The sequence below is a fragment of the Ptychodera flava genome, chromosome 14 (genome assembly GCF_041260155.1).
Source record: "Ptychodera flava strain L36383 chromosome 14, AS_Pfla_20210202, whole genome shotgun sequence".
Lineage (NCBI taxonomy): Eukaryota > Metazoa > Hemichordata > Enteropneusta > Ptychoderidae > Ptychodera > Ptychodera flava.
In genome coordinates, this window is record NC_091941.1 from 9,175,214 (window position 1) to 9,202,675 (window position 27,462).

At 40.5% G+C, this 27,462-nt stretch overlaps 1 protein-coding gene across 5 annotated transcripts; it reads left to right on the forward strand.

The window, feature by feature from the left end:
* LOC139149239 (proteoglycan 4-like) lies at nt 1-27,462 on the forward strand. 5 transcript variants are annotated; one of them, XM_070720856.1, is made up of 2 exons: nt 1-424; nt 24,762-27,462. In XM_070720856.1, the coding sequence occupies exon 2, from the start codon at nt 24,965-24,967 to the stop codon at nt 26,051-26,053; it is 1,089 nt and encodes a 362-aa protein (XP_070576957.1). In that variant the 5' UTR covers nt 1-424; nt 24,762-24,964; the 3' UTR covers nt 26,054-27,462. The 5 variants fall into 5 exon arrangements, with proteins under 5 accessions (XP_070576957.1, XP_070576955.1, XP_070576958.1 ...); XM_070720854.1 differs by lacking the exon at nt 1-424 and adding an exon at nt 729-878; XM_070720857.1 differs by lacking the exon at nt 1-424 and adding an exon at nt 12,521-13,037.

Below are 27,462 nucleotides of genomic sequence, written 5' to 3' on the forward strand. Positions count from 1 at the left end.
GGTCGACACGCCCCTATGTAAGTCGTTGATGGCTGATGCGACCTGCACAAATTCAACAGCATTGAAATAGACAGAAAACAGTCGTAACCTAGCGTTGAAAACATGCTCAGCTCTCTATGGTTGCGCAGAGTGGAAACTCAAAAACATCAAATGTGTTGACGTTAAAGAGCGTTTTGCACAATGACGCCGCATTCCAGTTGGGCACGGCAGCCATGGTTCCAGGTACCCCTTGAAAGACTCCCTGTCCTTGCGTTATATGTCATGGCCATTCAGCACAACCTGCCTGACACCACTCCTTGCCAAGATGATAAATGGGGCTATTCTGAAGACCTGTTTCGCTGTTCAAGATCTTGTTAAGATACAGCAAACCAGCGGGCAGTCGAAGATACACTCACGTCAACAGGTGCAGTGCCAGTTTCATATCGTAAGTACCAACAACACGGTTCTTATTTTTTAACCTTTTATTTTAAGTTTCATCATTCTCTTTTTCTCCAAATCACTTTCTAGGCCTTTTGTGAACAAGTGTGAAAAGCAAAACAAATATTTCATCGGTAAATAGGATTTCTGCTAACTCTTGTATTGTGTGTTTGCATGTCCGTAAAGTTGTCCAGTGAGGTTCGTTAGTCACCACTGTATATATAGACAGACTGTTGACTTCAAACAAGAGGCGACGTGTGCACTTCGCATAGCAGATAGTTGACAAACAGAATCAACGAGAGTTTTTTTCATGAAAGCCCTGACGTCAATAGGTAGACTTCAAAAATATGCTCTGAAGTTATAAACAGTATCTGCTTCGTTCGCAAGAAACCGAGGCATGATTCGCGTGATTACAAGCTCGAAGCGGAGTGAGAAAAACAGGCAGATACAAGCTCTTGAAGGTACGTGCGGATATTTGTCACTGGGTGCTCGCAGCACAGAGGCGCCGTCGGGAGTGGTTCATGCCACGGTAAAATCTGTTGTTATTTTGAGGTGAGGCTTATCCCTGCAAACATAAGGACAAGACTGATCCGAGTCGAAATATCAGACCGCAGACTGTTATGTACTGCTTTACAGATACGCACTAGCTTCATATCCGCGGGGTCCGAAAATAGCAACGCAACTGTTCAATCGAATTATGAACACAGGGGATTAAGATAAATAAGCTTCAATAGCTGTTAATTTGATGTTGGATCACGATTGGCTTCTGACACCATTATACGCGACCTCTGTGGCAATCAGTGAGATCCAGTGCGACTCAACAGGCGCAGGCTCGATGCCGCTATCAAACCGTTGATACCCTTTTAAGAAACCCACTGGGCACCATATCTCTCTAGATTTGATTACGGCTTGTAATTTTATTTCTGTGAAGGACACAGTATATCGCAAAATAATTAAATTCACCCGTTCCGAATTGCAAAGGCTACGCAACAGCTATGACGTACAATTGTTTTCGATGTTTATCAACGCAGTGGTTCAAGTTGTGTTTGAAACAAGTATCTGTACCTGTAAACGGTGGAATTCCACCAACAAGTAGCTTCATTAATCATAAATTGGCAATTGACGTGTTTACACATTTACATTCGAATGATAAGAATATGAGATATGTAAACCATACCTGGGAATATGAACCTTTCAGAATACAGTCCGACTTCGTCAACAAGAGCAGCTTAAATTAATTAAATTTGATTGGTTATCATTTTTTCCTTGGTTACTCATTTTGATTCCGAGAAGACATTCAATATTGACATTATCAGTCGGATTGTGTACATGGCTTGATTGGCCACAGTGCGGAGAGAATGATAGGATTTCCTTACTGAAGGTTAGTTTATACTTTTGTTCTTTTGCCATCGAATCAGAGAAAGTTGTGAGCTGTAATCGTTTAGTTTCGGAAGTCTTGGCAGTAAAACACAGTTGTTCGAGAATATGTCGCCATGGTTACCGCTTATGCCACCAACAGAGGGCAGTCTATATTTGACTATACGAAGAGAGCGCGGTGGCGTCGCTGGCTAGATAATTTTATTTAAAATACCGGAAAAGGGTGGCCCTAAAACGAAGGGGAAGGGGGAAGGGGGCTACAAAGGGCTTATGACCCTAAAACGAAGGGGGAAGGGGATACGAAGGGCTTATGACCCTAAAACGAAGGGGAAAGTGGGATTACGATAAGATTATGATATTCACATTCTAAGTAGATAAAACTTGGGTAAAACTATGCAAAAATAAAATATTGTCCTGACTATGATAAATATGAAAAAAAAAATATATTTGCATAATATACAGGCACCACCACAACATACTAAAGACGGGGGCTATAACTTTAACTAATGCCAGGAAGGGGGACATGATATTCTTAGTGTCAGTAGAGAACACTTTGATAATAATATACAAAAAAGAAATATTGTCCTCAGGCTTAAGGGACTGATGTTATAAGAAGAAGGGGGGGCTATGTGTACAATGTATAATATACAGGCACCTCCACCATACTGAAGACATGGCTTATAACTTTAACTGATGCCACGAAGGGGACATGATATTCTCAGTGTCAGTAGAAAACACTTTGATAATAATATACAAAAGAGAAATATTGTCCTCAGGCTTAAGGGACTGATGTTATAAGATGAAAGGGGGCTCTGTGTACAATGTATAATATACAGGCACCTCAATCATACTGAAGACATGGCTTATAACTTTAACTCATGCCACGAAGGGGACATGATATTCTCAGAGTCAGTAGAGAACACTTTGATAAAAAGATGCAAAAAAGAAATATTGTAGTCAGCCTTAAGGGACTGACGTTATAGGGCGAAGGGGGAGGACTTTGTGTATAATGTATAATATACAGGCACAGGCACCTCCAAATTAGTGAAGACATGGCTTATAACTTTAACTGATGCCACGAAGGGACATGATATTCTCAGTGTCAGTAGAGAACACTTCGATAAAAAGATGCAAAAAAGAAATATTGTAGTCAGCCTTAAGGGACTGACGTTATAGGGCGAAGGGGGGCTTTGTGTATAATGTATAATATACAGGCACCTCCACCATACTTAAAATTGGGCTTACAACTTTCACTGATGCCGCAAAGGGGGACATGATATTCTCAGTGTCAGTAGAGAACACTTTGATAATTATATACAAAAAAGAAATATTGTCCTCAGGCTTAAGGACTGACGTTATAGGGCGAAGGGGGGGGGACTTTGTGTATAATGTATAATATACAGGCACCTCCACCATACTGAAGACATGGCTTATAACTTTAACTAATGCCACGAAGGGGACATGATATTCTCAGAGTCAGTAGAGAACACTTTGATAAAAAGATGCAAAAAAGAAATATTGTAGTCAGCCTTAAGGGACTGATGTTATAGGGCGAAGGGAGAGGGCTTTTTGTACAATGTATGATATACAGGCACCACCACCATACTTAAAATTGGGCTTATAACTTTCACTGATGCCACAAAGGGGGACATGATGTTCTCAGTGTCATTAGAGACTACTTTGATAATAATATACGAAAAAGAAATATTGTCCTCAGGCTTAAGGGAATGATGTTATAAGACGAAGGGGGAGCTCTGTATACAATGTATAATATACAGGCACCTCCACCATACTGAAGACATGGCTTATAACTTTAACTTATGCCACGAAGGGGACATGATATTCTCTGAGTCAGTAGAGGACACTTTGATAAAAAGATGCAAAAAAGAAATATTGTAGTCAGCCTTAAGGGACTGACGTTATAGGGCGAAGGGGGAGGACTTTGTGTATAATGTATAATATACAGGCACAGGCACCTCCAAAATAGTGAAGACATGGCTTATAAACTTTAACTGATGCCACGAAGGGGACATGATATTCTCAGTGTCAGTAGAGAACACTTTGATAAAAAGATGCAAAAAAGAAATATTGTAGTCAGCCTTAAGGGACTGACGTTATAGGGCGCAGGGGGAGGGCTTTGTGTATAATGTATAATATAAAGGCACCTCCACCATACTTAAAATTGGGCTTACAACTTTCACTGATGCCACAAAGGGGGACATGATATTCTCAGAGTCAGTAGAGAACACTTTGATAATTATATACAAAAAAGAAATATTGTCCTCAGGCTTAAGGGACTGATGTTATAAGACGAAGGGAGGGGCTCTGTGTAGAATGTATAGTATACAGGCACCTCCACCATACTGAAGACATGGCTTATAACTTTGACTGTTGCCACGAAGGGGACATGATATTCTCAGTGTCAGTAGAGAACACTTTGATAAAAAGATGCAAAAAAGAAATATTGTAGTCAGCCTTAAGGGACTGACGTTATAGGGCGAGGGGGCTTTGTGTATAATGTATAATATATAGGCACCACCACCATAATTAAAATTGGGCTGACAACTTTCACTGATGCAACAAAAGGGGACATGATATTCTAAGTGTTAGTAGAGAACACTTTGATAATAATATGCAAAAAATAAATTATTGTCGTCAGGGTTATGGGAGTTATGTTATAGCACGAAGGGGAGGGCTGTGTGTCTAATGTATAATATACAGACAAATGGTTATGATTGTCACATATACACCATTTTGAATGCATGTACTGTCATCACAGGAAGACTGTATGACATTATTGACAGTATTACAGTTAGAAGATGGGTGTCGACGCTAGTAATACGTCAATATGATCATATTTTAAGTCCCTTAATCTATATCCAAAGAGCTATACCACAACCAATAAATTATGTGATATGTACACGATACTGACGGAGCTATTTTGTGTAGGAGAAGAGCCTAGAATTATAAATAGGCCCTAAGGAAATAATTCACCTGTTGTAAAGAAGACCTTATGCTGAATAGAAATTTGTCTGTTTTACATGCAACAATATGTCCAGGGAAGTTATCATATGCGGAGGAGATTATATGTTGTTCATGCAGAGAAGCTAAGATGTCATATTAGTTGTGTTTCGTTGAATCTCAACAATTCACCAGTGTATTACAAATGTATGTAATGTACTTGTAAATATTTTTGATGTAGCAAATGTAAATATCCCAAGGTATGAAGCCGCAAAGTATTGCTTCTTTTGGGGGGGGGGGCTATAGCATACAGAGCAGCGTAATCAATCTTATTACATTAGTTAGAGTACTGTAGCCAGTCTCCATGTGAGAGCATGAAACATACATTAAACTGATGTCCGTATAAAGTAATGCATAACTGTGTATTACATGTATGCACTATGTGTACATCAGTACATCAGAGAGACCACAACATTGTGAACAATGTTGTGACTGTTATTTATATCAGGCCTAGGTAAGAAATATTAGCAAAGCGTACGGTCCATATCGCCAGGATGGAATTCTAGATAGCTAAGCTACGAAGTCCCACCTATGAGATGTAAAACACAGATAGTTGATGACAAAAGCTAGGTTGTCAAGACGCAATTTTGACGATTTTTCCCGTCATACATGGCGTTTCAACATGGCGGCCTAGGATAACGTCGATGCGAAGGCAGCAGTCGTGGTAAGTTTTTACCGTTATTTTTATGTTTTGAAGTGAGAAATCGTGAAAAAATGTATCGCCTTCCGGGTCAATATCATGGAAATGCCCTCGTGAAGTATTTTTGTCGAACGTTTGGTATTTTTAGAGAAGATAGATGTTAATTGCGGACTGCTGTGGGTCTACCAGCAGATCTGTGCGATTTTGCAAATACTAATAGGAAATAGAGCAAACTTTGCATGAGTACCATTTAATAAGCTAGACCCTGCACATACGGTAATCTCAAAGATCAGATGGTAGAAGTCGCATGTTGTATACGACCAAGTCAACGAGTTGAGATCTTAAATTGCACTGCACTGCACCATACCGTGTACCATACTTGTACTGATACGCACGTGGTTTTCTATGGATATCGCACAGATCTGCTTAGCAGACCCACAGCAGTCCGCAATTAACATCTATCTTCTCTAAAAATACCAAACGTTCGACAAAAATACTTCACGAGGGCATTTTCCATGATATTTGACCCGGAAGGCGATACATTTTTTCACGATTTCTCACTTCAAAACATAAAAATAACGGTAAAAACTTACCACGACTGCTGCCTTCGCATCGACGTTATCCTAGGCCGCCATGTTGAAACGCCATGTATGACGGGAAAAATCGTCAAAATTGCGTCTTGACAACCTAGCTTTTGTCATCAACTATCTGTGTTTTACATCTCATAGGTGGGACTTCGTAGCTTAGCTATCTAGAATTCCATCCTGACGATATGGACCGTACGCTTTGCTAATATTTCTTACCTAGGCCTGTATATTAAGTACAAATAATGTAAATCTTTGTAAGCGCATACATAAAATTTATAAGTCCCTTCATTTAGGTCACTTACACGATCCTATGCACGAACACATAGAGAAGGTGAACATATATCCCAGAATCGTAAAAACCATACTTCGGCATTCCGTAAATTTCACATATTGATCTCTAATACCACTGTTTATACCATATTATCCGTCAGATTATAACTGCAAGTCATTTGCCACGTACAGTCTTGCTTGTATATGGTGCATTGTGCACATAGAGCACAATATTTCATTCCTGCCTATTGTTATCAACGCGATCTCTAACATAACTTTCAATATCATTTTCTTCAGGGCATTGATAGAAAGTAATTGCTCTCTTTAGTCTGGCGATTGTATATCGTGCATTGTCCCTCACATCAGAGAACAATATTTCGTTTTCGAATCTTGTTATTAAAGTGTTCTCTACTTAAACATTAAAGATCATTTCCCCTTCATTGCATAAATGATTGATATAGGCCCCACGATCTGTATTGTGCTAGAACTTTTACATATTGCATTGTATGTAGCCCCACCTCTTCCTCCTACACCATAAGTCCATTAAGCATGAGGACAAACTTTTTCTTTCTTTTTTTTCCTCTTTGTCTTATAACACCAGTCCTTTAAGCCTGAGGACAACATTTCTTTTTTGTATATTATTATCAAAGTATTCTCTACTGACAAAAGAATATCATATCCCCCTTCGTGGCATAAGTGAAAGTTATAGGTCCTGCCTTCAGTATGGATGTGCTGCCTATATATTATACATTATACACAAAGCCCTCCCCCTTCGTCCTATAAGATAAGTCCCTTAAGCGTGAGCACAGTATTTCTGTATTGAATCTTGTTATCAATCTGTTCTCTACTGACACTGAGAATATCATGTCCCACTTAATGGCATCAGTGAAAGTTATAGGCGCTGTCTTTAGCATTCTGGTGGTGCCTGTATATTGTACATTATACACCAAGCCCTCCCCCTTCGCCCTATAACATCAGTCCCTTAAGGCTGATTACAATATTTCTTTTTTGCATCTTTTTATCAAAGTGTTCTCTACTGACTCTGAGAATATCATGTCTCCTTCGTGGCATCAGTTAAAGTTATAAGCCATGTCTTCAGTATGGTGAAGGTGCGCGTATATATTATACATTATACATAGAGCTCCCTCTTTGTCTTATAACACCAGTCCCTTAAGCCTGAGGACAACATTCCTTTTTTGTATATTATTATCAAAGTATTCTCTACTGACACAAAGAATATCATGTCCCCCTTCGTGGCATAAGTGACAGTTATAGGTCCTGCCCTCAGTATGGATGTGCTGCCTCTATATCATACATTATACACAAAGCCCTCCCCCTTCGTCCTATAAGATAAATCCCTTAAGCGTGAGCACAATATTTCTTTTTTGAATCTTGTCATCAATATGTTCTCTTCTGAGACTGATAATATCATGTTCCCCTTCGTGGTCTAAGTGAAAGTTATAGGTCCTGCAGTCAGTATGGATATATTATACATTATACACAAAGCCCTCCCCCTTCGTCCTATAAGATAAGTCCCTTAAGCGTGAGCACAATATTTCACTTTTGAATCTTGTTATCAATATGTTTTCTTCTGACACTGAGAATATCATGTTCCCCATCGTGGCCTAAGTGAAAGTTATAGGTCCCGTCTTCAGCATTGCGGTAGTGCCAGTATATTGCACATTATACACAACACCCTCCCCTTCGTCGTATAAGATAAGTCCCTTAAACGTGAGCACAATATTTCATTTTTTAATCTTGTTATCAATATGTTTTCTTCTGACACTGAGAATATCATGTCCCCTTCGTCGCATCGGTGAAACTTATAGCCCTGTCTTCAGCATTGTGGTGGTGCCTCCATATTATACATTTTACACTAAGCCCTCCCCTTCGTCCTATAACATAATCCCTTAAGCATGAGGGCAATAATTTAACTTTGCATGTTTCTATCAAACTGGTCTGTACTGACACTGTGAAAATCATGTCCCCCTTTTTTGCATCAGGGACTGTAATGGGCCAGATCAGTATGATGCTAGTGCTTGTGTATAGTGCACTATGCGCAAAGCCCTCCGTTTTCGTCCAATAAGATAAGTACCTTAAACATAAGGACAATTTTCATTTTTGCATATTTTTATATGTGTTCCCTACTAACGCAGTGCATATCATATCATAGCCCCTAAATGGTATCAGTGACAGCTATAGGTCCCCATCAGGTTCGTGCTAGTGCTGGTGTATATATTGCATTGTGCATAAAGCCCCAGCCCCCGTCCTTCTTCTTCTGACATAGGTCCCTTAAGCGTGAGCTAATATTCCATTTTTGCGTATTTTTATCAAAGTCAGGACAATATTTCATTTTTGCATAGTGTTATCAAAATTTCATCTACTTACAGAGAGAATATCGTAACCCTTCGTATCCCCCTTCCCCCTTCCCCCTTCCCGCCTTCGTTTAGTTTTTTTTCCCCGGGAAACTATCGGAAGATGATGTTACCCTTCAAGTTTTACGACGACAGGTGGATTGAACGACCATTGTATTTTCACATAGATTGTCTGAACACGTTAGAAGTCAAGGTGGTAGAGAAAACTGGTGAACAATGAAGAGTCGTTCTCGTCCATTTCAACAATGATTCATCGTCCCGACAAAGACTTCGTGAAGTCTCTATCAGTGTATACAAAATCTTTGTCGCGAAGTATACCATTGATATTGAAGGGACCATTCTGTCTCGAAAGAAGGCGAAATAACCACACCTTACCTGTAAATTCAATACAACCGATAAACTACGATCAATCGGTAAACTACGGTGACCTCATCCGGTCTATCGGAATCGTCACAGAATCGAAAAAGAATTGTTATTTGTGTTTTTAGAAGTAAAGGGCCAAAAGGAAAGGCGCTTAAGACATAATATCAGACCTGATATTGCTACTTTGTTTATTTCAAAGAGTTCAAGGAGGCTAGGGTCATCCTCGGACTTAGGTCATGATATTATAACCCAAACATGGGACTATGTGCCCGAGGGTAGGTGACCATTTGCCCGACGTAGGAGGGCACTTGGTCTCCCTGCCTCGAGGTACATAGTCCCTTGTTTGGGCTATAATCTTTTTATTATATTACCTGCCTCTCTTTACTCAGTTTGCACCAAAATATTATTTACTTTTATTGGCAAATTATAGTCAAATGCTTTATTTTCATGTTAGACGAAAAACGTTAATATAATATATGCCAAAACTGTTCGCCAATGAAGTTTTAGTAAGGTTCATGGAACACTTCCCATGGCAACACAGCACAAAGGAAGACTTCGACTCAGCTAAATAAATCCATGACTTCACTCGAGCTTCACGGCAAGAGGTCCCGGTTAATCCAAACACCAGGGTTAATGGATATAAAAAACACAATAGGAACTAGTTTGGGATAATTGGATCTTCGTATTTTTCAAATTTCTCAAAAGTGTTCAAAACAAGGGCATAACGTAAAAAGAAAAAAAGCTTACATGAGCTTACATTTCAAGATTAAACCGACATTACTTCAACATCCAATTAGGCCAAAAAATAAATTGTGCTGTTCCGATAACATGGTTTTCAAAAATAGGGTAGGTAGGTCGGCAGGGATTTTTTACCAAAATATTTTTATTCTTAAATATACATTTTTCAGGGATTCAGGGCGATCGAACATTGGCCACAATACTTCCAAAAAATGTATCATACATATGGGAAAAAATTATAAAAGACATCCTCGTTCAAGCAAAAATCAAATGCCAAGTAACGAACGCATGATTTTAAGGGTTTTTTCTTTCTTTCTTATTTTACTTCCGTCTTTTCGAAGTATAAAGGGTCGGCAGGTAAAAAATAGGGTAGGCCGGGTTTTCGGAACAGCACAATTTATTTTGTTCGGCCTTATCCAAAATTACTTCCAATCGTATTAAAATTGCATTATAGAAGCACACAATCAACACGAAGTGCGTCAGTTATAAGGGGGAGCCTTGAATGCCTGGTTTTCGCATAAGTGGTTGTTGACATTAACAGTTTATGCAATTTTAGTCATTTGTTCATCTTTGAAAATTGTGCAGAGTAAGTGAATTTGCTCAGAGATAAAGCTGATAAAAAACTGACCCTTTAAGGTAAATACAGATTCGGAATGAGGATTGAGACTGTACTGCAGATCCAAACAAGCGTTATCTGTTTGGCGCTAAAGTCACTGCTAGATATACAATATCGATTGCTTGTAGGACTGTCTGATTTTTGAGTTCATTCAACCCTACTAAACTATAGGACTTCTAGAAAAGCAGCCTGCCAGTACGGAAGGTGGAGATCTATCTTGAGAAGAGTTTCAAATTACATGATTCAAATCTTTAGCCTGCTGCGAAGCTTCTTTCCAAGTATGCATATCAGGGGACTGCATCTTAAAGGCACAGGTTGTTACGATTTATCAGCCGTAGGTCAGAACATGGAGGTTGGAGGTACCACACAGAAAAAAATTAACTTGATAAAACTTGCGATGGAAATCTAAGGACTCACAGCATGTAAATAGTCAATGACAACGATAAAGTAATGCGATAGCCAGAGATTTAGGACTGTGGCTTTAAGTGCGGTCTCCGACGTTGTACTTGTGAAAGAGAATGCACGGAAAGGTATAACAGATAGCCCTAAGCAAAGGACCTGCATGTATTAACAGTATATGTTTATCACTTATCGGTATGAGGGTAAAAAAATTGGTCAAACCACAGTCCCTCCACTGTGACAATAAACACGCCATTGAGCTTTAACCACAGGACACACAATTCCTTATTGTTTACTCAGTCTGAAAGGATTCTAAGTCAAGAAGATGACCGAGATACGATGAACCCTTGCTTAAGATGCTACTACAGACTAAATCTCATTCTAACAGAAAGTCGGATCTAAAAATAACGCACTGATTACACAAATACACATATCAACAGGTGTCAGAATAACTATGCTCGTCGTGTGACGCAATGGAACAGCCTATAATGTCTTTGGTCGAAAACAGGTCTATTTGCTGAAAGAAGAAGGGTTGACCTTTGAAGAGATGCAAAAAAATTACTGACGGTGCTCTAAAACTCCAGATGGACAGCGTCTTGAACAAAAGGATAAACTTATACGAGCGGACGGCCTCCAATTAGTACCTCGATCAGTGACCTTCTGATATGATTCTTTGAGAGATATCAGCGCAGTGTTAATGACAATCAATGTACAGGTGAAAATGATCGGAGTAGGAGCAAATGATGATTGAACTTCACTCGAAGGGCTGTCTGAGAAATTTTATTCCACTCAGTATAGAATTTATAGATATGCACTAGATCTCTAGCCTTGGCCTGGAGACCTACACCGGATCGGTCTTTCATGGTTAAAACACTAGTACCGATAATTGGGCTGGGAACCTTGAGGGAAAGTTTAAAATGTAATATGCAATCTGGATGAAAACTATTATAGATATACTGGCCCACGTCGGACATTACTAGCACATTTTATTTGAACTTGAAGTGAGGTCAGACACGGTCTGAAGCGTGCATTTCCGTGCGAACTATCCCTAAGCACGTGCAGCAATCGTAGGAAATCCCCATAAATGCCTCTTATACCCGCAACGTGCGTGGCCGAGTGGAATGCCGGGATTTTGTAGGTGGTGAATAAATTTTCGTCACAGGACATGCTATTTTGACGTATATGAGCGATTCTAGCCTCTCCATTACCAAACAATTATTAAAATAAGCTTTTTGTTTACAGTTCCATTTCCAGACTTTTTTCGGGAAAACCCAGGTATTTTGAAGTTTTTTTATAATTTAAAGGTTTTAGAGCTGTTAAGGAGTCGCTACATGTTTTCCACTAAAACATTACTGCAATTTCCTTGCTTCGAACATGCAAAAGGTTTCATTAGATGACATCATCACCAGTATTTGACGTCATAAACGGTTTCATCGGTGTACATTTTATCCAAAAATAAACGAGTAGGTTGTATTTTACGTGTGAGTAAACATCAAGGGCTAAATTTAGCGAATTTATGTAAAGTGTCGCGTCGTCAAGATAAATCTGACATTTCAAATTTAATCGACAGCCCGAAACAATTATTTTTTATTTATCATCAGTAGATGACATCTACCGCGATATTTTGTTTCCCGGTAAATTTTGACAATTTATTGACAATGCGGAAATTGCGCCTTATTTTTTTTTAACCCGCTCTCCGTCCGTGTGACTAGTTGTCAGTTGACGTGAATTCAACAAATTGGATAGATCCTAGCAAAGGGCGAGAACACTGAAGATTTTATACTGAGGAATGTTATGGCTTTAGAAATGGGAACACACAGTCGATGAAGTGAGAGATTCGAAACGGCATAATGAGACAATGTCATTGACCCTTTGGTGAAAAAACCACACAACAGATATGTAGACGCATGAATCAACTGCGGTCGTAGCCTTATTTTGGGCTTACGGTGTCTATAAACACTCTCTGTGCCGTCTATCACGCAGAAGCACGGCTTCGTATTCTGCCAACAGCGTTCTCCCCAGGTGTTCTACTGTTAGGCCGTCTTCTACGTTTCGTACGTTCCGGGCACGGGTCAGCTCTGTGTCAGAAGTTTGTTACGTGAAACGGCAGCCTAGTTTAGATTTCATCGGCGTGATTGTAAGGTTTATAACAGTCAGACCAACAGCAGTTTTAGTCCATAAAATCTATTGTGCAACGGCGAGCTACAATGAAGGGTCCGGAAGACAAGATAAAGGTTGGCAAATTCACTTTATTCTATTGTCAGTGGATATTGAAATACCGTGTTTTCACAGAGTTTTGCTTTCTTGCGATTTAGAGACCTGGTTTTACTTCTCGATCGTATGTGTTGAAGAAGTTCAAGTTGCGATCAAGCTGTCAAAGGGCGACTAGTTTCACGTGCCACACAGTGGAGAGATCACGTTTCAAGTTTATCGACCCTCCCGACAAACACACTTCCCTTTTGACTACGAAAAAGAGAAAAAGAACGCACCCAACGGAAACTCTACTGTGAAATGTGAATGGTAATTACAGGGCTTCGGTCAATCTTCGTCGTGTACATCCATCTAGAACATGCCTGATATTCTGTGTATGTTGTTGTGGCAACCAAACCAAGCGTAGTTGCCCTCGTTAGGCCCATAGGTCAGCACGATGATTTACCAGCCCGATGACGACAGAGCACCACTAAACAGGACATTAACCACTGGTCATTAAGATAATTACCGTCAAAAGCGGTTACAGTTGTCAGGTTGCGTACAAACATGTTGCCGTGTGCATTAAAAGCTTGTATAGCAACTTCATTTCCAGAGCCTGTTAAGTTGTCACTTGGTCGCTAATGTGAAGTAGGAGATCGATTAGTAGACACACGCTAACCTTCCTGCAAAACAAAAAACTGGTATTCTGTGGATGGGGTGTTTATTAAGTATTTTTAATAGCCTGCACCTTAAGCAGTTGGAATGAGCAACTATAAATATCTCCGTAGTTTAGTAAACATGTCCTGTACTCCGTGTATTGATATAATCAAATTTACATATAAAGCTCGTAAGGCAAGATTTTTATACCCTGCAAGTTATCCGGCTCGAAACTAATTCTTTAACAGTATCTTTAATACATTCTTGACATTGAACTTACCCTGAATACGACAGAGGAGTGTGAAACGTTACAGAAATGTAGCAACAAGCACTGGGAAATGATACACGCTCTGAGCAAAAGTAAATTCCCCTAGTTATTCTTAAAAGAAACAAAATTTTAGAAGAATGACAGATAAGGAAGCTACAGCTACCGTCTGCCAAACATAAATTTCGGTACGCTGATGACGTCACTAGTTTTTAAAAGATATGATGACTGGCTACAGTTGGAGATAAGGAACTTATTGTGTACACTGGTTACAGCCCAAAGCGATGTTGCTATCTCCAACTGATAACATCACAGCGTGTGTTTTAAACTTACACGGAACCAACTCTGTTTTTAGGTGTCTGGGTTAACCTTTTCTATATTTTGACTTCCTCCGAGTGAAAGGCAGAGAAGAATAGGCCGCCGTTTTCCATAACCTTTTCACCGCTTTGTGCTTTATCGTCTGTTAGAAGTCGCCTGGCTTCACCAATGATTGAAATTTCAATTGTTAGAATTTGTTTGGTGTAGAAGATGGGTGACCACAACATGGAATGTAAGCCTATAGCGCTTTAACAATGCTGAGAAAGGAAGGGAGAACATTGAACATGTATCTTAAAGGGCGAGTAGCTGTAATCTTTGAAGATTTTCAAACTATTTTTGTTTTGTATGTCAATTGCGAGTTCCTTTTCTACTTCCCACAGCATGTTAAAACACTTCACTGTTTAACTTGCCAAGCACAGGGTGTATACGTGTGGAATGCACTGTTAGTGTTTCCAGTTGAATTCAAGTCCGGACCAGAAGTCGCTTGTCAACAATAACAACGCAGTGTCACGTACGGGTTGAGTTGAACAGCTGAATACTGTGTATCTTGACACACTTTGGGATGTAGAACACGGCAAGAAACTGTCGTTGACAATGAAAATATAATACTTAAAAAAATTAAAGTTAGTGTTATTGGCCATGTAGGCTAAGGGTGGTCTAAACTCCTTAACCTTATGTCGAGTTACTTCAAAAAAGTGTAAGAGCTTTTTTTATATATCTCCTAAAAACCCTAATTCTAGTAGTTTGGTCGATCTAATAATCGACAAAAGGGATCACAAACGTGGTATTGATTCCCTTTCTGAATGTTCACTTTTGTCGAGTAGAGATGGAAAACAACACCCAAAGTATTTAGCAACAATAATACAATCTTTCGATATTATTAATAACGACATATTCTGTTAATGTACGGTCGCTTTCTAGAAAAAGGAAGAATCAAAAATCCAAAATTTAAATCAACAATGATATAAATACTTATTTGTAATAAATTTCCATCAGTTCTGATGCTGTTGTCAAGTTATCGACTCTCACAAACCAAGCCGGAAGAAGTATATCATTTTTCGCACAATCAAAACCGTTGTTTTTGTCGAAACTGGGTTTATCTTTCAGCATTCAACATAGAAGTTTACTTTTAATTAGTTTGTATCCGATAATTTTACTCTCACGATTCCTGCTCCATCAGTTCTGATGCTGTTGTCAAGTTTTCAACGGTCACCTACCTAGCCAGTATACGTGTAGCTTGCTTTACCGTGTAGCTCGGTTTTGTCATGACCCGAGCCCTTAATAACAAAGCATTGTTTGCTTTCTCCCCACACGATGACATTATACCCTTCCTAATCCGTCTGTTATAAACAGTTGGCTTGTCAAGACACTTTCAGTGCAATCCTCCGTGCTATTAAGACATAGACCGACGGATTTTGCCGAATCACTCTTTACGTTGACGGGCTCGTTATTTGATGTGATGGCACTGGTTAGTTTTTGCCAGTGTAAGCTGTGTAGCGGCTTGAGGCAAAGAGAAGCAACCAGTACTTTGCTACTGGATGGGGACGATGTCTGGTGGGTGTAAGGGAGTTTGTTTTTCTATGTATATGTGGGGTTCCTTGCCTACTGCCTTGTGGTCGACTTGGCAAGTGCTGCTATCTTGGTGCCACAGGTTAATCTTCTCCCATGGCAGTATGAAGTCAGTTGTATTAGGGTATCTTGCATGTACTATTGATGGCAGCATAACGCTGCACTGATATATGGCCGAGTCTCGGCGTTGAAATGTCAATCATGCTCACACTTGTGCTTCCAATAGGACTTCTCTACGTATAGCTTACAACATTTCTGTCTAAATCTTGGAGAATTGATAACTCTTTGCCAACCACAACATTTCTATCTTAATCTGGGAGAGTTGATAACTCTTTGCCAACCAACTGTGGCGTTTGTTGTATATTCTTACTGCGCTAGATGCGCTCCGTATCACGTAGCTCGTATATGTACACTGTGTGCAACCAGGAGCTCAATACTTCCGTTTTGTCCGGTCGTGAAAGGCAAGATTCTAAAGTTTCCATTGTAACTTTTCAACTTTCTTGTCGAAATACGAGCTTTCCGGCCCAATTCTCCCTTCAGTGTAACTTTTCCTTCACAGTAAGACGCTGCTATGCTTGAATGACCTTGAAATAATTTCTGAACACCCTTTTCATCAAAAGGCAATTTATCATTAATTTAATAAGTCTTATTACGATTTCATTTTCTTCTCGTTAATATCAGCCAAGGTAATTCATTTATATATATATATTTTGGTTCTAAGTTTGCTTGGCGATTTTTATTGGATTTGGAGCGCTCAGTCCCAAAATGTATGACACTCACAACCCTTGGTAGTCGTAAAATGTCAACCAAATTACACGTTGCAAATAAAAGAACCGCTGACACCGTCGTCAAGTTTAAGGTTCGCAATCGATATTGCATCTTTCAATGTCACTCGACGATAATAATAAATAACACATTTGCTACTATGTGGCACGTGAAGGAATACCTATGGCTTGTGAACTGTCAAATTCCAATCCAACCCGGGTGTGATTTAAAATTATGGCCCATAACACCTAGGGGCAGTTATATCTTTATGATCAATAGTCCGGTCGACCCCTTTCTATATAAACCGGCGAGTGTCGTGACGTTTATCTCTGCCCTCCTTGAGTCTATCAATCAGAAAAAAGGTATGAAAATGGTGACGCCTCGTGTCGGATAGGGACAACGGTTATTTGGTTGGCTGGTCGGACCTGACTGGCATACGGTGTGATAGATTAGCGGTGTCGCTGTACACTCGGTGTGCAGAGAGCCTGTTGGGTCCGATCCGAATCATTCGAAATCAACACAGGATACAGAACGTTCCTGGGATACGGGAGGACGGTCTGTGTTCATCTGTGATATTGTTGTCTGTCATGATAGGGGATACCGCATTTCGCTGAACGCATGTCTACATAAACAACAGCAACGAGTTGAACACCAGCGTGTCCTCCGTCTTGTGTGTGGGACCTGCAGGCTGCCTACCTCAGTCGGAAAGTCGGACAATATGCACGGTTCTGAACACAATGTAAACATGATCAAGGACGAAGGTTACCTTGTACATAGAGGCGTGTGTTCCACACAGAGTAAGTCAAACCCTTCCAAATATCAGCTCAAAATAACTTTGAAAATAGGTCTCTAAAAGCAATGGGAGTGCCATGTAAAAAAGGGACTTGTTGTTTGTTCTGTAATTTAGCGTAAACATCAATCGTTAATTTTGCTAATTCGTGAATTGTTAGGTTCAAGACTTCGATGTCCGTTTCGTTGTACCTTGAAACTTAAATGCATTCCACGATTCACATTGCTGTTTGATTAAACCGATAAATGTCGCTAAATTTAGCTGTTAGCACTCCATGTGTAGGAAACTGTAAAATACATCCAAATATTAACAATCAAATACATGTATAGTATACAGTACTATTCAAGTTTGCTTTCCCATTGGCAAGCATAGTGTACATTTTTGTTATTTGTTTGTTTTTGTTAGTTTTTTTCTCAAACCAGTTCAAAATAATGTAGACAAACTGCAAGCGTGCACCAAGATGCTTTATAAACTGCCAATGTGCAGCAACATAATGCCAGCCTGTTAGATCTCGACGCAACATATACACATGGTGCAGACAAGCAATGAGATTGGGCGTTTTACTGCACCCCAAAATATTGGCTGTTGACGTTCGATTCGAGGTTTGCTTGGCTCCAAAGTCGCGACACTTGCAATACAACGGGATTCACAGAAGAAAACAGTGAATGTTTATGTCTAAGCGAACAGATTGTCCCTCTTAAATTGAATCAAAACAACCACCATTGAGTCACTTGTACATAGTGAAGATACACACACGCAAACCACCTGAGTTACAAGCCCTCTTTGGCATCGCTAATGTGTTTTCAAACATCAAAACAGCCCGGTGACTTCTTTTCGTGTCAATTAGTAAAACACATCGTGCAATTTAGGTTGTTTTTGCCGATGTGTGTAGAGAAATATCGGTGATAGAAGTGATATTTGTTTGATGAGGAGTGAGTGACTGTTTACTTTTGAAATGCCTGGTGGAGCTGTGTATACAACGAGTGCAATAAGTGATGTAAATGGTATTTTGACGTAACATCTAAATTCACGTCACTAATGTGAAATGGCCAACACTTAATTTGCCTTGAAAAACATCCTGCCCACGATTTACATTCGTTGTTCAACATTTGTAAAGTGATTCTGAACATAGTTCCAACGTCGTATTTGAAGCAATCCAGTGTATATCTAAAATCGGTGTATATATGTCTGTGTGTCCACGTCACTATCGCACTCATACCGTGCATATCGGCAGTGAATGGGTTCTGAACTCGTTTGTCGTACACAAGGAGAGCATTGTCGTTCAGGCGCACTCGACACCTGTCTGATCTTGACTTAATCCCCCAAGCTTTAAATTAAGCCCCTGTCGTCGAGCTTAATTTCCAATTGTGTGTTTCCATTGGACAAGAAGAACAAGCGCGCGATAACAGGTGCAATAAAGAGCGTTTCAGTATCGCCTGATACTGTTTAGATAACGCACGGATTCTGTCATACATAAGAACCCTCCGTGCAACAAAGTCGCACCAAGTGTCAGGCTGTTGTTAACTCGCAAATTGAAACACACAGCGACGGATTCAGCGATGAGTTGCTGAGAAACAAATGCCCTCTGTGTTCGCTCGACACCGAGAACGCATAAGTGTAAATTAAGAACAGTTCCGTGAACAGTCAATTCTCACTGGCCGTTTCTTTTTCAAGTGACTTTTGAAATATTGATCCCTCATTCAGCATCGATTGCAGGAAAATACGATAAAATTAAAGACGAAAAAATAGAGGAACATTTGCATGAGTAAAAGTGTCGGTTTCTTGTAAACATTCTTAAACCAACTTTGGGATAAAGTAAGAAGTGCTTTCAATGGCTTGTGTGGCCTCTCTCCGCTCAGTATTTCATTCAGACTGCAAGATTCAATCTCGCAGAGGGTGCTCTGCAATCTCCGACCTGTTGGGTTTGAGTCGGCGGAGTACCCACACACAACGTTAACTGAACCTTTCGTCTACATTTCATTTGACACTAACAACTCAAGAAAACTACGTGAATTGATTAACTTCGTTTCATTCCATTTGAGCGTGTCTTAATTGTGACATTTATTTCGTCAAGCTAAATATTCATAAAACGTGATTTGATTGAGACGGTATCGAAGTGACAAGTGTCACGACCGGGCAGGACATGTATAGCGTATGCGCATATGCTTGATAAACGAAACAACTTGCTCTGTGTGACCTAGAATGCTAACTACAGCCGCTTCAATCCCGCTACAGAGAATTCTCAGATAAGGAAAGACAATGAAAAGTCGGACTCTTTTTTTCGAACAAAACCGTAAACCAAGCCCTGATTGCTATTAACGAAAAATATTTCCAATGCGGAAAGGTTTATATTCAGAAACAAAATTTTATTCACAGTGAGCTCCAGTCCTGACGAATTAAATAGGCACTTCCTCATCAGTACGTAGAATAATCTAGATTGAAATTTAGCTCGACTATGTTATTGGTACTCCTGCGTGCGTTTGGACTCACGGAACGATATGTCACTTGTACGATATCAATACCAGGCGAATATCTAGGACGTCAATATCGATAATATTTCATTATTCTACATTTCTTTTACTTCCCCATTTACTGTACTGGAAAGCACGCTACTAGCCACGCAATCACAGCGTATTGTGTGCAGTATGAAGTGTTATAGTTGAGAAATGAACGCTGGTCTGGATTAAAATCCAGGAGTCAACAACACTGGGCATTGCACACATATAGGCTGTGTTGACAAGTTGACCACTAGGCATTTCCATAGGACTTTGGGAACAGAACAAAAATACTATGTTTTGAATACAGAGACAAAAACCCAATAAACCTATGAAAATTACAGTAAAGGTTCAATTTTCAGGTTAATTTTTTGCGTCTTACCTATATAAGGTGGACGTGGTAACCTTTTTAAAACAAAACGTAACGATGTAATGTCATTTCTGGTTACCATATCACTTGGCTTTGATCTACCAAAGCAGCGTTTCCAAAATCTGATAAACATATTCAGCACATTCTGTAAGTTTATCATGACATCATAGTAAGGTAATGCTTGAATGAAACAAACAATTTTCTGAAACCCATTATTACCTTACGGACAGGTGAATGTGACGCAGATTAGCAAGGCCGGCAAATTTGCATGTTGTTCAAGTGCTTTACAGGGTACATTTGTACGAAAGACAGAGTACCTTTTCCACCAAAGATTTACTGTTATCAATAATCTCTACTTGATGTTGCCTCGTCTACGTGTTACAACAAGCAATGTCAGGTTGGCGATCATGGGTGTACAAAAGCTGATAAACAAGTAGAAATGACAGAATGGATAAGCTTGTCAGCTGATCCTGTCAAAGTTCATCGAATTGGTACAATTCTGTATCGATTTTCCTCTATACAAACACAACACGGCAAATGATTTCCTTTCATATCTTTGATAAGATAGAACTAGGCCGGGCGGGGAACTGAAGCAGCAGTAAGAGTCGAAAAATATGTTTAACCTGAAATACCGTCTCAACCACGAAGTTTCTAGGCTTGGTACTCGGATAGGTTTGGACTCAAAATGACCATACAATTGCTCATTAGCTCCATTATGTTTCAACTAAGGAAAATTACACGACTTTTTAAGTTTAAAAGATGGCTTCAATATTGACTAACCAGTAGTTTGTGTGTTTCTTAGTTATTTTAAGGTCATACAGGTGAGCCATGAGGTCGGTCATACGCAAAAAATCGAAGTCAAACCTGTTGATAAATTCCTGATGGTACACGTTATTTTTAATCGCTAGTGGTTAACAGAGGCTGCGTCTTATACGTTGCATTTATGGACCAGATAGGAAATAAACACCGACTGATCAGTTATGTCGTTCATGTGTATGGATGGCACTTTACCACTGACAACACTGAGCCAATAACACTTTGGTCTGGTTGTGTGTTCGTACCAATGAGAGTACGGAGCCAATAACACTTTGGTCTGGTTGTGCGTTTATATCAATGACAGTACTGAGCCAATAACACTTTGGTCTGGTTGTGCGTTTATATCAATGACAGTATTGAGCCAATGACACTTTGGTCTGGTTGTGTGTTCATATCAATGACAGTACTGAGCTAATGACACTTTGGTCTGGTTGTGTGTTCATACCAATGACAGTACTGAGCCAATAACACTTTGGTCTGGTTGTGTGTTCATACCAATGACAGTACTGAGCCAATAACATTTTGATCTGGTTGTGTGTTCGTACCAATGACAGTACTGAGCCAATAACATTTTGATCTGGTTGTGTGTTCGTACCAATGACAGTACTGGCCAATACAGTCGAGCCATAACACTTTGATCTGGTTGTGTGTTCGTACCAATGACAGTACTGAGCCAATAACATTTTGATCTGGTTGTGTGTTCGTACCAATGACAGTACTGAGCCAATAACACTTTGGTCTGGTTATGTGTTCATATCAATGACAGTGCTGAGCTAATAACACTTTTGTCTGGTTGTGTATTCATATCAATGACAGTACTGAGCTAATGACACTTTGGTCTGGTTGTGTGTTCATATCAATGACAGTACTGAGCTAATGACACTTTGGTCTGGTTGTGTGTTCATACCAATGACAGTACTGAGCTAATAACACTTTGGTCTGGTTGTGTGTTCATACCAATGACAGTACTGAGCCAATAACACTTTGGTCTGGTTGTGTGTTCATACCAATGACAGTACTGAGCCAATAACACTTTGGTCTGGTTGTGTGTTCATATCAATGACAGTACTGAGCCAATAACACTTTGGTCTGGTTGTGTGTTCATACCAATGACAGTACTGAGCCAATAACACTTTGGTCTTGTTGTGTGTTCATACTAATGTCAGTACTGAGCCAATAACACTTTGGTCTGGTTATGTGTTCATATCAATGACAGTGCTGAGCTAATAACACTTTTGTCTGGTTGTGTGTTCATATCAATGACAGTACTGAGCCAATAACACTTTGGTCTGGTTGTGTGTTCATACCAATGACAGTACTGAGCCAATAACACTTTGGTCTGGTTGTGTGTTCATATCAATGACAGTACTGAGCCAATAACACTTTGGTCTGGTTGTGTGTTCATACCAATGACAGTACTGAGCCAATAACAATTTGGTCTGGTTGTATGTTCATATCAATGACAGTGCTGAGCTAATGACACTTTGGTCTGGTTGTGTGTTCATACCAATGACAGTACTGAGCTAATAACACTTTGGTCTGGTTGTGTGATCATATCAATGACAGTACTGAGCCAATAACACTTTATCTGGTTGTGTGTTTATATCTGTAAAACCGCGACGCTTACATTTAAACATATGTATTCTTTAACTGTGGTTCAGTCAGCCATGGAGGTAGGAAGAGACTCCATGAGTCAGCCAGGGTACGATCGCAAAATTGTAGATACTTGGCGACGAAATGAATCGTCTTTTTCTTGACCTTTAATGACCTAATTACGTAATGGGCCGTCGCTAGCTTGCTACATCAGCTCTGAGCTAATCGTGTAAACTCCCCTGAAACTGAAAGACAATTACGCAGCTTTTTAGCGCTAACAAACACAGCGGAAGTCGTGCCGTGGATTCGCGACATAGTCACTGGCATGCATATGTGACCTTTGTAAGTTTTAACGGAACATTGGTGAACCGGGCAGTCAAGGTAATCCTTTCAAGGTTGAAGCTTGGTTTGCCGCATTACAAGAATTATGTCGCCATTCTAACCTATTTCCGATTGATTGTGTATGTACTTAACAATCCCTGTGATACTAAATCTGATTTAAAGTTTTTAAACACGGAGAAACCATAAAAATTATGCACATCGACGCTTTCAAACCATAAAACATCGACGTGTACCCACATGGTACTTTGCTTCGCTCATTTGCTTATGTTCCCAAAATTGCGTTTATTACGACAAGTATAGCCTTGGTTATGAAAATTACACAAGTCGGCGTCTTTCATTCTCTCCGTTGTCAACTTTACTATGGAAGTGCCTTTGATCAAACCTTCTAGTTCTGTATGTTTGAGAATTGCAAACAAAAAACTTCTTCGTACTTGACAATTCCCAGACTGTATTGATTCATTGTCGAAATGGAAGGGCTCATATCACACCCAGAGAGGGGGAACTCCACAGGTGTGTGTTGATACGATTTCAAGCACCCTTTGTACAAGCACCAACTGTATTGTGGTATAACAGACCCGAGGGGTTTGAAGAAGCCAATGATACCCATTGAAAATGGTCTTTCAAATGTTAACTGAACAAAATCGCTGACTGTCAGCGGGAAAAAGCCGACTCACTTTGTATATACTTGGTCCCAAGTTGAAAGTTTGGTTATTCAGAATGGGTTAATCCACAGTCGTTGTGGATAGAGGGACTGTGGTTAATCCCAGATTCAGTAGACCAGTATAAGATTTTAATGGTGAGAAGTTTCTGGGCCTCAAGGGATCTAAAAGGATGCATGACAAAGGCGCCATAGTAAGGTGCTGTTGCAAAGACAAGTCTATGATGTAAATGAACTTCCGAACCAAACTCACACTACACTCCGGAACAGGGCGACAACGCCGTTTGAAGCGACCTTGTTTGACCTGAAATGCGGATTTCAAGTGACGTGACGCGGAGAGTAACTTGAGGAGTTGACTTATGTGCGTCAAAGACCTGGCCGATGGCCAGGTGTTTTCGCGATTGTCCGTATTGTTGTCATGACAACAAACTTTTGAGTCCTGTCTCGGCTGTCTCAGTTTTCCTTACCAAATTTCAGCGCCATTCGCACAGTTCAGTCGCCGCGACTCAGTTGAATGCGACGTTAGGGCTTCTCTTGACCCTGGCCAACCACGTGATGCCTGTCTATGAGTTATAAGCCCACTCATGTCATGGTGCTCGTAAACGACTCACAACATCAAGCCTTAACCTGACTGCTAAGAGGGATTTTTTCTTGTGATACTTTCGAGTTTTACGGGGTATAATTCTACCGCGTTTGTGATTCATATGTGCTATTTCAAACATTTTCTACAAAATACATCGCTTGGTGGTGCCATGGGCTTCTCTGAAATTGCAACTAACGATTTGCTCCGAGTATGTTAAACATCACTCAACGTTCTACACACTGAAAGCAAGTATCGGTGAGTGTCCAGTGTCGACTCAAATCCCTGTACACAATGAGTGTAATCAACAAATCATATGTAAGGTTATAGCATGCAACCACTGAAAATTTGGTAAAATATTTGCAAATCGGTGACTTCGCTCCAATGCTGATAGAACAATTTTGTGTGTTCATATCGATCAGCTGTGTGATGCATCATCGCTAAGTGTGAATTATCAGAATAAGGTAAACTAAGTTCATCCGTTTGTGACTTTACAACTTAGTTCATAATTTAATCAAACTTAAAAGTGATATGTTTCAATTTTTTCCAGGAGTCCGGCTCCCTAATCTATCGTCTTCCGTAAACCCGGACAAGAAATACAGCAAGTTAGGTGTGAACAGTTGCCATGCAGCGCCATCCGACGAGATTTGCCTTAAAAGGAAAGCGACTTGCCAGAATCTAATTCCAAAGAGAGATGAACCCAAGACGGGACTAAGTTATCTACGAAGCCCAGATAGCGGTTTGGAAGACATTATGGAGGACGACAGTATATTTATCGACAACAACGGAGATATGTGCATTTCGGTGGCGAGAACGCCGACAACGCGTCTAGACAGTAACGATAATGACGACTCGAAAAGAGACATTGACGAAGGCAGCGTTGAAGAGGACTACGATGAAGGAAAAGGAACTCCGTCAACGCCCTCCTCTCCATCCACTCCAAACGGAAAAATAAAGCGCCGAGTGCGCTTCAGTCTGCCAGGGATGGGCGGTCGATGCATTTACCCGGCGAGAGTCGAGGAAGATAGAAAAAGGTACCGACGTTACTCTTCGCCGTCGCTGTTCGGAGACAACGACCCGCCTGATAACGATAATTTCGGCGGGCATAAGCAGGAGGGAGTGAAAAAGCCACAGAGGAAAACAAGCCTCCCACCGATAACAAACTACACGGTTGAACATTTCTATGAGAGCCAGGTGAAATCGGTGGATAATCTTACAAATTCGTTGATGCCCAGAGACTCTGCTAGAACAACGCCTAGGGAAGATTCTCCCTCAAAAATGACAAGCATGGGGTCGGCGCACTTCCAAGCTGTGATGAACGCAGCTTTTGATCAGGAAGATGATGATGAACAGAGAAAGAACAGTGATTTAAATACGTCTCTTCGATCTCTCCAAGAAGATGATACGCCTACTTCCCCGCAGTCGCCTGCGGCTACATCGCCAGACACTCCCCGTCCATCCACGCCCAGAAGGCGCAAATTGGGTATTTACCAGGGAGCTCCTCCCCTGCTCGACATAAACACTTCGCCGACTGAGCCTTTAACTCCTCGGAGTGATCCCTTCAAACGCCAGGTCTCGCCATCCTCGACGAGCCCGGCAGACACCAGCGGGTACAACTCTCCAGAAGGGCGGAGCCCCAGATCGTCAGTTAGCACGTCTCCGACAAGCAAACCGCCGACGCCTCGGTTACTAAAACGCCGGCCATTTCGCTCGGACAGACAGCCAAACCCGACCTCAATGCTTTACAGGCGGGATCGAGATCGCCGTCTCTATCATCGAACGAGTCCATCAAGAGCAGTATCGCGCGAGAGCAAGAAATCAAGACGCTCGAAAGGAAACTGAAAGGGTTTGAAATGAGAAAGAAGGAAATCAAAAATCTCCGTGAAAACAATTACATCTCAGAAACCATTTCCCCCATACCTCAAGAAAGACACAGGCCATTCCGTGTGAGACGGAAGTCATTGCCAAGCACAATGCCGCCCTCTCCTGTTCTAATAGCCCCCGAAATTGACTTCGCATCGTTGGAAAATTGTCGTTATTTACGCCGGAAACCGTCCGAGGAAGAGTTACAGGGTGACCATTATTAGACTTGTACTTGAATCTGAGTCATTACGCTGACCGTGACGGGTTGCATATTCTTTAAAGGACAAGGAATAAAATAACAAGATATACGACTTCCCAGCGATGCCAGCATAGAAGCAGAGAAGGAATAATGAATCATGTATATTAGTGCAATGATATGACATCATAATGCACTTACTATAGGAAATATCGAAGAAGACACGCATGCAGAGAAAAAAAAATCGCCTGATATTTGCGTTGTCAATCTGTTGGCGCGACTTGGAATATGCACACCACAACAAAGTCAAATATATGCTTGCATTGTGGATCGTACGTTCGCATTTGTTAAAAAATTGTATTCAGCAATGTTTTGTAAGTGGTTTGAAGTGATTCAGAATGTTTCGCGGAGTATGTAGCTCAGTGCGGCCATAGCAACGCGTGGAGGTGGGCATGGCAACACTATTGTGCAATATTGTATAGCTTGCATGCAAGAGCACAACAGTCCGGTCCGGTGAGCTTAATTTGTCGATACGGTTGTCTTGTGGAAGCCACGGTGTGTTGAGCTAGACTTTTATGCCTTCGGTCGCAATGAAAGGTGAAAAGGCGATTGAGTATTGAAAGGCAAGCTGTATGAACGTGAAATTTGTGAATGTAGCCCATGACAGAGCGAGCGCCCTCTTTAGTTTCAGCCGTACATACTTCCAGCGTCAATCGTTCTAAGTCAAATACAGACGACTGGATATGCTACAGATATTACAAACCAGTGAACATCAATTGAAGTTTTGTTTTTAACAATCTATGACAATGTCAGTAAGCCTGCACGTGCCGTAGACGTGCTTAAAAACCCGAGGAGGGAGGACCTTGTAACGACTTTGGTTCGAGTAAGACGACAGACTACAAAATCCATTTTCAATGTATCACGATGTACTTGATACACGTTGTATTATCTTTGTGTGCAGATGTAAGACATTTACCGCTGAATTTGTCCTGAATTCAAAAGCCGTCCAGTAGTCATCACGGATCTAATTACGGCCGTCCACTTCCCAATAATAGTACTAAATCTCAAAAATGTATTTACTTGCCAAAAGCTAACTTTGTAACAAAATATCGATTTGTGTGAAAAAGGTTTCGTCGTGTGTACGTCATATTGACCAACGTGTGTAATTTACAATAAAATCATTTGAATTTGA

Bases quoted from the DNA above. Each gene is read 5' to 3' on its own strand.
- LOC139149239 (XM_070720855.1), top strand. From the start codon at position 17,286: ATGCACGGTTCTGAACACAATGTAAACATGATCAAGGACGAAGGTTAC. The intron at 17,365-24,761 runs GTAAGTCAAACC...AATTTTTTCCAG, and splicing joins AGGCGTGTGTTCCACACAGA to GAGTCCGGCTCCCTAATCTA.